The following is an 11,673-nucleotide window of genomic DNA, read 5'->3' on the forward strand; positions in this document are numbered from 1 at the left end:
AAATGAAAGGTGTGTAGTAGAGCAGCATGCAAGAAACTTTGGATGAACACAGAGAATGACTGTGGTACTAACCTTAAAAGGTAAGCTCATCTGAGTTGTCAGTCTAATTATCATTTGAGAAATATGATTAATAAATCATTCCAGAAAAGGAAAAAAGTACATAACTAATGCGATGTTCAGATGACATATATCCTATGAACTGTTAAGGCCAGGGAGTAGGAAATGCCCATCACCTGGGAACTAGATGGCATTTTTACATTTTTAATTCATTACTAATTCAATGATTTTTTTTTTAGAGGTGACAACAAGAGGTCTTCCAAGCACCCTTTAAACTCTCCACGGGGAGAAGACAGAAACATAAGTTCTATTCCATAATCTGGAATTTTCCTGTAAAAACATTTATGAATCAAGTACGAAGGTCTACAGAGCATAATTCACAGGCAAGTGAAAAATGTTTTGGCCAAGTGATCCGAATCAGCTGGCAGTTCACGCCCCATGCGGAGGTAGGGAACATATTCACAGGTATCTTAATAACTTGTGCAGGGCTAAGTGAGACATTTTTATAGATAGCTGTCTTTAAGACCATCTAAAGGTCACATGATGCAGCATATCTAAGGAATAAGAAAAAATGCTATTTATAGTTAGCAAATTCTGAACTAAAATTGGTAAAGAGGAAACCTGATATCCTCTTAGAGAAATGAAAAGACACAAACTAGATTTAAGGGAGCTGGCTTCTAATCTTGGCAATGCTGTGGTTTTGAGCAAGTCTCCAAATAACAGAGTTACAGTTTCTATTTTTGCAAAATGGAGATAATAATGCTAACTTAATTGAATTCTGTGAGGTTTCAATAAGTACACACACATAAAGTCCTGAGCAAAATACCTGATACATAGAAATCTCTCAGTAATTATTTCTATTAATTTGGGGTACTAGACTAAATTTCTTAGTGGAAGATGCAAGTAAGACAATTCTCTTTGTACGTAGTGACTGAAAATCTTAAACTGTGAAATGACCATATGCCCATACTAATGTCTACCCAAAGAGCCAAAACCACACATTCTCTTTTTTCAGTTGTCTGATTAAAAACAAACCAGCTCAGCATTAGACTTGGAAGCTGTGGAGAGCACCACCTGTCTGATTTGCTTACAGCTGTCAGAAGCAAATTTTAGATCCACCTCCCAAATTTTTACCCCAGCTAGAAATGGATTGTGCCTGAATTCAAAACTCTTTAGTTGTCTTAAAGATAGCAAAATATATATATATAATTATATATGTACATATATTTTGCATATATTATATTTGGGCAAAATGATTGCTATCATGGTCGAATAATAAAAATGTTTTAAGGTGTGGTACATACCTTTTCAGAATAAGCTTTAAAACAGAAAAGCATACAGCTTTTCAGAATAAGCATGAAAACAGAAAATATTTAATATAGATTCATCATGTAGAGGTAAAAGACATGAGTGCATGAAAAGAATCAGAATCAAAAGCTTAATTACTCTATTTTTAAAACCATACTGATTTAAAGTGATTTTGTGCAATTCCAAACCTTGTCTCTGAATACCCACCAACATACATACAAAATTTTTAGGTATATAAATCTTATATGTGTGTGTGTGCATATTTATATACTCGAGTTAGAAAGGAAAACAAATTTAAGATCTCCAATTTGATATGTCATAAAGCAAAATGCTCAAAATCAGTTCTCTAAATTTCAACATTAAATGCAACATTTTAAGTTCATCGTGGTCTCCAGCCTTGCATGCAAACCTTGTAATTTTTGCTAGGTAAGATATCAGCCCTAACATTGCATGACCATAGCTATTTATAGAGGTATGGGTGACAACTGTTAACTAGTGGGGCCTTTGGCATCACAAATAGCAGTTTCCACATGCAAAATTTCAGAGAAACTTCTTTTCACTCCCCAACACACACATCTGACAGCCTCTCAGCTACCAAACCCATTTCTTTGATCCCATATAGAATCATCCATCAAGATAACTATCTAAAAGCAACATTTTAAGAGGACATATTGACCATCAATGGGACTGTCAATTTCCACCTTTTTCTTTTTTGTTTTCCTAGTTGATACTACTGGAAAATGCTAGCAATACCTTCAGCCGTGATCTCAGTCATGGTGGTTGGAGAAAGGAAAAGGCAGGCAAAAATTCCGGTCAAGTGGCCCTTTGCAGAATAATTTAGGTTTGGAGAACTCTGATAGGGGGCTCTGTGTGAAAGCGTGAGGGCTCTTCCTTTTCCTGGCTGTTTCTGCTGCTCCTTTGTTGTCCTGTTGAACTTTGTCTCTTCTCTGCAGAGTTCTCCCCCCCTGGAAACAACCTGAGCCCTTTCCAAGCAGCACTTGTGGCTCAGGCAGAAGTATCAGCTTCGAACAAAAATAGCTTCATCTCCCTAGGACTCTTCAGCACTTTTTTTTTTTTTGGCACTCTAAGGGAAACACACACACACCAGCTCTCCAGCCCCAAAGAGAGATAGGCCAAGAAAAGGCAAAGGAACCAGAAAGTACCGTCTAAGCCCCTACAGTTTCCCTAAGATAATTACAGATTTGGGGGTCTATGTCAGAAAACATGAAATAAAGAGTTGAAAGTAATCTTATCCGTGATAGCTCAGATTTATTCTTAGTGCCCTTAAAGCTCAAAACATTCCTCATCCCCTTATTTGGTGTGGGGAGGATCCTGTAATGTCTACCCAAGGCAAAGGGGAGGGTAGTCTTGTCATTTTCTCCAAGTTGATTCCCTATTGGTCTAAATCCATTTGGCAAGTGCAGTTATTTATATTGGGCTACACTTAAAGTGGCAACTATTAAATCCTAAGGCTTTCCTGTAGGAGATTAAGATCGTCCAAACACTGGCTAATAAGAAATATATAATGTGAAGTTATATTGACACTTGAGAACTGATGAATTACTAGATTCTTCATTCTTTTAAATACTTTCATGACAACGAAGTACCTGAATTTATCTATGAAGTAAAAGAAAGGGAAGGTGGCATAAAGTTTGGAAGCCTACAGCTCATATTTTAGTAAAAGATTTCAACTTTTCTCTATTTCAACTTCAAAAAAATAAAATAAAAAGGATCATAGCAGCTAACAATTAGCCAAATTGGCTGATTAGCATTTCACCTTCCCACTACTAGACAGGTGTTAATGAGCAGAGAAATATTCAATAGCTGGCAGTTAGAAGGAGGAGTATCAAAGGGCATTGATAATCACACACTCTAGCCAATCTGTGAATAATCAGGGGTTGACTACACTTACCTTTTATTTTACTCTCATATTCAACCTAACAAATGTTTGTGGTTTAAACTTTTAGCCTTAACTTTCTGGCTTTGATTGTCAGAACCTCTTGAATTTGCATGGTACTTCAGAGATCAGAAAACAAAGTCACATATGTTGTTTTAATATTTGAGACTCAGGAGAGTGGTACAACAGCTATTTCCTTTGCCTGCGTGTTGGCAGCTCTGTATTTGCTGCCACAATTCCTACAATAGGAAGTGCTCATATACCAGCTGAATAAATGGGTTAGGAAGTTAGCAATCTTAATTCACAAAAGAGGAAATAATTCCGGGTAACTCTCATGATTTATACAAGATTCTACACCTAGGGCTGGGCTTGGGGCTTTTGACTACAAGTCTGATATTTTTCCAGAGAAGTGAGACTTTGTTGCAGACAATGCCATTTGTAGGCAAAGGGAGGACCACGAAAAATTAGGTCCACCAATGGATGGAAAGATGCAAACTCCTAGCAGCAACCCCCTGGAGCCCTGGGTTGGTGCCTACTTTTTAAGGTGGGGAAGAAGAGCCCCCAAAAGCAGAGTTCTCCTCACTTTGCCCCCAAAGGCATCTCCATTCAATATCACCACAGTGCTTCCAATTTGAAGAAAACATTGTGCTTTGAATCTCAATTTGGCAGTCACTTTCATAGTCTTTCACTGTAGTTAACTGATGAAATAGTAATTCCTTATGTAACTCATTAAGAACTTACATTAAAAAGTTGAAACAAGACTAGAGAGCAAGGCCAGTGATTGATGTTACTCTTAAATTCCCAATCACTAATTTCATGTCATACAGACTAGAAGGAAAACGAAGAGTAAAAATATTCTAGCTAAACATGTTTGTAGGATAACAAGTTTTAACCCAATTTTTGGATGAGTTTATGAATTTTCTTAGACATTAAGAAATCAGTATATTTCTCATTTTGAAAAGTTACTAGAACTCTTTCAAATTATTTGAAACCCAATTCATAAACTGTCTTTGCGTTTCAAATGGAACTCTGAGAAGCTTTCCGAAGTGAAGCAACTGACATTCTTCTAAGACTACACATCTCATTCTTCAGGACAAAGAACAAAATATTACAAATAATACATTTGCCTTTCTTCATTTTTTTGGTCTTCTTCATTTTAAACAGGTATTCACTTTAAAGGAACACCAGTTCACTGGAATCTTTCAACATGACCTAAAAGTGGTGGTTCTCTCTTCTCGGTGATAGCTTCTGATGTACTTTCACATTGCTGTAGGATCAGCACAGATAGGCTTATCCTGGTTTTGCATATAGGGACACTTGTTCCTGTGTGCATTATTAACTGGCCTGGTCTTTATAAGTCAATGGCAAACCATGAAAGCTTGTTCTCCTAGAAAATGTTTCATTTTGTCCAAGCCGCTTCTCCAAACTGATTATACTGATCATTACGCCTTCTGATTTTCTCTAGATCTTCTAAATATTCAAGTTAGCAGCCAAACACATTCATTCTTAGAGCATTAAAAAAAAAATCTGGCTGCTCTGTCAACTATTATCATAAACTAACAATCAGTAAGACATATTCTATATTTGACTATGAACAAGATATTTTCATCCAAACTGAATTTCAGAATGTAAAAATATTCAGGAGGCAAGGAGAAGTTTTTTGATGATTTTTGGTTTCCACCAAAAAAAATCATAAAACAAAATTAAAAAAAAATTATTTTAAGACCATACTACATTGTTTTGTTCAGTGCCAATTTGTGTTTTTTATAGAGCAGTGAGGAGAGATATAATAGAGGTAAATAGCTATTTATCATCAGTCACCTATTTTTCAAGGACTAGGGATTTTTGAAAGAAAGTGAAGCTTTAGGGTTACTTCTCAAGATCTTCTGTTTATTAATTTACAGACATGAACAGCTTATACTTGAAAAGCCTATACCTAAACTGGTGTTAAACAGAAATAAAACAGTAAGAAATGTGTACAATATTATATGGTTAAACTGAGTGGGAGTAAATTTATGGGTATTTAATTAGGATAGAAAGTGCTCATTCCTTGGATCTTAAAATAGGATAGGTATAACTTTTATGTGTGTCTAAGTTTTCAGGTTCATTTTAATAGAAGACAAAAATAAATAACCAACTAGAATGCTTTTGGGAAAAAAGGGGGGCAGCTACTGTTATACTGCCTTGGTTGAAGTACCTTACAGGGGAAATATACAAGAGAAATCCTTTCTTTTAACTTTGTAGGCGAAGAAAAACAGCGAAAACAAACTAGGTATGGAAAGAATAAATACTGGCTTATTAAACTTTAGAATGAACAAATATAGAAGAAACTAGGATCATTGAAAGTGAACTTAGGGACCACTAGATTGTATTTACTTTCATCTGACCTTGAAATCCCATCACATGACCTAGAAATTCCTCTGAAGCTCACTTGATAAACAGTCTTCAGAATCACAAGAAAAGCCTCAATTGAACAATTAGTTCATTAATCTTACTTGATCTCAGCTTTGCTGTTCACTTTATTTTAAATTGTTTTGTGTTCTGTTTGTGCCATGGAAAATCTCCTTCTGTACTCATTACTTTCTCTAACTGGCCTGTGCTCGCTGCTTTAACCAAAGGCTGAAAGCCATTCCATACGTTTGGCTTTACCAACTGATTATTTAGGAACTGTGTAATCCAGCTCGTTTCAAATGACAAAAGGCCTTCCAGTGCAATTAAAAAACTTTCCTCTCTTTAACCCTGACTCATGAATAGCTGAGTCTCCAATATCAGGCTTCACACACATTTGGCTCTGTCAAACATTTCTCTCATAAATTTGCCTACATCAATCCAGTCTTCAATTGAGAAAGGCAATGGATGCTCCTTTGTTCTTAAAGACTCCTTTCTCTGAAGAGCTGGCTTCTGTCCACTACCACTGTCCTCTTTATGAGGACTGACAACATCCCGTAGTGGGTGGCCCCTGTGGAGTCCATAATTCAGACTACTGCTCGCTGCTCTGCAGTCTATCACACATGACCTTCACTCTGTGGTCCTGGTTGCTATTCAAAAGCAATTTATGATTTATGTTTTTTTTGTTTTCTTATAAAAGCATCAATACTTTTCTTATAAAAGATAAATTATTTGCTGATCAGTTCTTAGATACAAATTTTTCTCTAAAAATAATATAAATGGATATTTCTATTTGCTAATTTTGAAAAAATTCACAATATCATCTTCTTGTTCTTTACATTTTGATGTTTTGCATTATCAATGATATAATCTGTTATACCTGTGTATCACAACTGACTACCAACTAGAGTCACTAACTTTGCAAGCTTACTTATAAGTAAGGAAATAACATACTCATTACTTCCATTGTGCACTCTCTCTCTCTCTCTCTCTCCACATACACACACACTCTTTACTGTGTCCTCAGCACTAGGCTAGGTTCTAGTGATATCAAGATAAGCAATACAAGGTTTTGTCTTCAAGGAACTCACAGTCTAGTAGGAGAGTAAAAACGGTATACCAAAAATTATAATGCAGACTGGTAAGTTCTAAGTACAGTAAACACTGCATTGGATGACAGAAAAGGAGTTTCAATGCAACAGGAAAGGCTTTAAGAGTAAGAAATACTAGAATTGGGTCTTAAAGTGTAAGAAATTATTTAAATAAATGATCAATTGAGGACATATCAATACTTTCCAAGAAGAGGGAACAACTCCAAAAATATTATAAAGGTTTAAACATAATGAACTTTAAATACTTCAGTAATCCCTTCACAGGGTACTTAGAAGGGAGCTCCACAAGAAAAAACAAGAGAATAAAAAAGAGCCAGATACTTAAGTGTCTTATAAGCCATACTAAGATTTTTGGACTTAACTCTAATTTAGTATGACACTGAAGTATTTTAAGCAAGAACATGAAATAATCAAATTTACCTTTTAGAAATACTGGTCAACAACAGTGATGATTACAGCTTCCTTAAGACCATTTCAAACGAGCCTTAGAAATAGAAGCCAGATTACAGAATGTGGGGCAAATGAGAAATCATAAAATGAAAAGAGAATCTAGAATATACTTCAAAGAAGCTTATATAAAAAGCGAAGGAGTGAAATGGATTAGGAATTAGAGGGGGACACTAGGTACAGTAGGAGTTTTTTTTAACATCAGAAAGCTTCAATCATATTTTCCTTTAAAGGAAGGAATACAGGAATGAGAGAGGAGTGATTAATGATCTAGGAGAGAGGGAAGATAAGGAATACAGAAAAATCTTCAAGCAAATGGAAGTGGAAAGTTAGAGCTCATGTGGACAGTACTTTTGAAAAGAAATAAAATTCTTGGTAAAGTAAAAATAATTAAAATGGGACAAATATGGATAATTTTTGACTTATGAAAGGGGAAAAATGAAAGGAATTCATGCCTGATGGCATTATTTTCTCTGTGAGCCAATGTCATCTGCTGAGAAACAAAGGGTTAGAGGTTAGAATGACATCTTGAAGAAAGTTCTAAAGGTTTCAAAAGGCTGCAGAAGTAAAGAGAGAGGCAGCTTCTTAAGAAGTGCAGCGTTCTACTGAGAGGCCAGCGAGGTTTATAGACCATAGTTTGCAGTAACAAATCCATTTATATTAGTTAGTGTAATCAAAAAGGGAAAAACAAAGAGTTCCAAATACACCTCCTCTAAAATAAAAATAGAAACGTATTCCTCTCAGGTTAACAGTTCCAGGTTAGGGGGCATCTATAATGGCAGCTCTGTCATCTTTATGTGGCTTCCATAATTGTTCTGGTTCTTGATACTCCAGCTGGCAAAGGCTTGCAAGGCTATATGGGTTAAGGCTGGAAGTAGCATGGAGCACTGCTGCTTCTACTCCATGGTGAGAACCTAATTCTTGGTCATACCTAACTGCAAGGGGGTAGAACTGGGGCTGGCCATGACATCCTTCTAAAACCCTATTCCTTGGATTGGATCTCCACCACAGGACTATTTTTGAGTTCTCTGGAGCCATGTCAATAGTTGAGCATTGGAGCAGAGAAGTAGGTAGTTGGACTGAAATCTGTGGGCAAGTGTGGCCTTTAAGGAAAATTTTAGCTACAGTTAAGCCAAGGCAAGGATATGGGGAGTGCAGTACAGAGATGACAGTTTGGGAGAAAATACAAGATTGAAAAGGCTTTTATTTTAAGTAGTGTCTAAGGATTACAGTACATGTTTATAAATCAATCTTTTTGCATTCAGAATGTGTATTACCCTTAACTGCTAAATACATGAAGAGTTGTGACATACTATGAATATTCATGTGAATGAATTACAAAGACATACCTACCAAGATTAAATCATTTCAAAAGATTGTATATCAGGGCATTTGACTTCCATTTTGATAAGCAGTTTTTAAGCATTTGTTTATCTGAATCTCTTCTCTCTCTCTCTTTATTTGGGGAAGGGAGAGTACTACCATCCAAATGTGCCCCTGCAGAGTACTTCATCAATTCAAATTAAAGATGTATTTTACAGTTGTCACTGATATATGACTTTGAGAATATGAACTGCTGTATAAATGTTAAATGTTCCCATCCTCATGAAAATCACATTTCACCTCAGAGCCATGTCTGGTTTTGCTATTCATTATTCATTTGAAGTCAGAGTTTTCCATTTCCAATATTATAATTAATCTGAATATTATTAAATATTGTCACAAACAGCAGATTGTCAGCTTTCCTTGACCTAACGTGCATTCACTCTCATTTTAAATATTTTATTTTTATTCTTAATCTCCTTCAAAACAAAACAGAACCATTTGCTCTGTGTCTCTAATAATTCCATTTAACAAAATAGATCCATTCCTCTTTCTTCACTCCATACCCTTTTATTTAACAGGAGTTACTTTCTGTCTTACACGCCCCCAACAGTGTCAGCCTGACTACCTGAAAACCGAGACATGTAGGATTTGCATTAGGAAGAAAGTACGTGTTTTGTAAACTTTACACCCCACACAGAAATCGTGGGCTCTAAGTTTAGAATAGAATTTCAAACCAATATAAGTGGTATTTCATGCTGGGAACAAACTGGAGTTGTGAAAGACACCAGGGGTATAAATTCATGCTGTCTTGGCATAGTCAGTAAGTTGAATATATGGCTGGATATAAAGAATAACATAGGGGCTTCCCTGGTGCCGCAGTGGTTGAGAATCTGCCTGCTAATGCAGGGGACACTGGTTCGAGCCCTGGTCTGGGAAGATCGCACATGCCGCGGAGCAACTAGGCCCGTGAGCCACAACTACTGAGCCTGCGCGTCTGGAGCCTGTGCTCCGCAACAAGAGAGGCCGCGATAGTGAGAGGCCCGCACACCGCGATGAAGAGTGGCCCCCGCTTGCCACAACTAGAGAAAGCCCTCGCACAGAAACGAAGACCCAACACAGCAAAAAATAAATTAATTAATTAATAAACTCCTACCCCCAACATCTTCTTAAAAAAAAATAACATAGAAAGTATCCTGGTCCCAAAATGTATCACCCAGTAGGGAAGCCTGTTACATACAAATCAAAGGTTCAGTCCTATCATTTAAAATTGAATTTAAAGTTTTCTATTAAAAGGCAAATAACATTTGGAATACAAAATCAAGTTAGCAATTGGAAGACACATAGCCATCATAGTCAGAAAAGCCACATTTTTTGACAATTGTGCCATTTTGCAGCACTGCTTATTTATCAGAGCATCTTTTCCCACAAGCCTGGATACAGTCTTGTAACCCTCTCCAATACAGCATTCCATGTAGCCACTACAGTTTATCCTAGCTGGCCCCACTTATGAACTTAATAGCCATGCCATGAGCTTGGCAAGGGATTCAGAGGGATGGACTGAGAGGGTTAAGACCCCACTGGAAGGACAAACAGGGGCATTTCCAATGCCAAACTTCAAGAACCTCTACATTTGGTTTAGGGGCTTCTGTACATAAGTGTTCAGCATTATAATCTGCAGAGACAATCAATTCTGACAATTCACTATTTCACTGGAACTATAAAAATCAGCAGTTACTTCAGCTGGTTCAAATTAGAAGGATATATAATTTTGTTTTTGCTTTGGAAATGTTGTGGACTACAGACACGTTTGATTTAGTCACTGATTGCATTTACATTCCACTGGGTTAATCTAGTAGCATAATACTTTTTATTTTTAACAGAAAGCTTAAAAGCAAAGGAATGGAAAAGAAAAAAATGTTATTATAAGAAAAAAATTATTAAGCAGCTATTCACAGGCAGAGCACTTATTTCAAAATGTGATTAGTTTAGTGGTGTGTAGGGCATGCAAGTTTGTAGTTTTAAGGATCTTAGAAACAGCTGAAGCTAATTTTATCATTTTACAGAGGAGAGAACTGAGTGTTGGAAAGACTAAATAACTTGTTTACATGCACATATTTTATTACTGAAAACCTGAACTAGGATCCAGTCGTCCTCTCAGCCCAGAGCTACCTACATATTCCTTATCCAGGTTTTTTTCCATATCTAGCCTTTTGGGATTTGAACTAGAGCCCCATTTACCATAAATCCTAATTTCCTCTGTCTATTCTGAATCCTAAAAAAGAGGTGGATGGTCTTACATATCTTTGAATCCAGGAATGTAACAGTACCACCAATACTTTCTCCATTTTTCAGTTCTGTTCTTAAATACATATTTACTTCACTCTCATGTGATCGAAGGGGCATTTTCCACATGGGCATGGCTGCAAATAGTCCCCACTTCACTCAGGTCAATCAAGATTATGACCCCAGAAGAGAGACAGTTGTCTTTTCCCAATGTGTGTACATAAATATTATAGGGAAGGGCTCTTATTGGTCTGGCTTAATCACATCCTCAATTAATCTTTGTGACCAGGAGAATGGGACACTTTGATTGCCCCAATGCAATCTTTTGTGGTTGGAGTGGTTCAGTACAATAATTGGCAGCCTCATCAGAAACCTCCAGGATATGGGAAGGGTGGGGACAGAGGGGAGCAGTTGCCCAAGGAGGAAGATGCTATTGTCAGAAGACAGTGAGGAATACTAAGCTGAACAAAATAAATGTCTCCTCTTGCTCGTGACTATGACTGCAAACACACAAACACACACACACACACACACACACACACACACACACACACACACAGAGTCATACATACTTCTTCCCAGATATGTATACCAATACAACTATCCCATGTACAAGTAAAAATACACCCACCTCTTCCTCTAAACAAGAAAAATCATGTCACTTGATTCATCTCCAGGTGATAAGAAATATCTTAACCTGGTCTATATATGTTTTTAATAATTATGAGTCTAAAGTTAAATAATAAATTTAAATAATCTATACTCAATATATAATGATGGGAAGAGAATAATCTCCTTAAAATGAAAAGAAGTAACGTAGTTTGTCCCTGGTCCAGAATATCTTGCATACTTTGG

General features: G+C 36.6%; 1 protein-coding gene across 1 annotated transcript in view; it reads right to left on the reverse strand.

Annotated features, from left to right (window-relative positions):
* Positions 1 to 2,404, reverse strand: part of TRDN (triadin) — a 118,327-nt gene extending 115,923 nt beyond the window's left edge. Inside the window, exon 1 of the mRNA XM_029224121.1 lies at positions 2,119 to 2,404. Within this exon, the coding sequence (XP_029079954.1) occupies positions 2,119 to 2,140 (22 nt within the window). The 5' untranslated portion in view covers positions 2,141 to 2,404. The remainder of the gene's footprint in view (positions 1 to 2,118) is intronic.
* Positions 2,405 to 11,673: the final 9,269 nt, after the last annotated feature.

This window comes from Monodon monoceros, unplaced genomic scaffold (assembly GCF_005190385.1).
Source record: "Monodon monoceros isolate NGI ecotype Baffin Bay Population unplaced genomic scaffold, NGI_Narwhal_1 Super_Scaffold_15, whole genome shotgun sequence".
NCBI lineage: Eukaryota > Metazoa > Chordata > Mammalia > Artiodactyla > Monodontidae > Monodon > Monodon monoceros.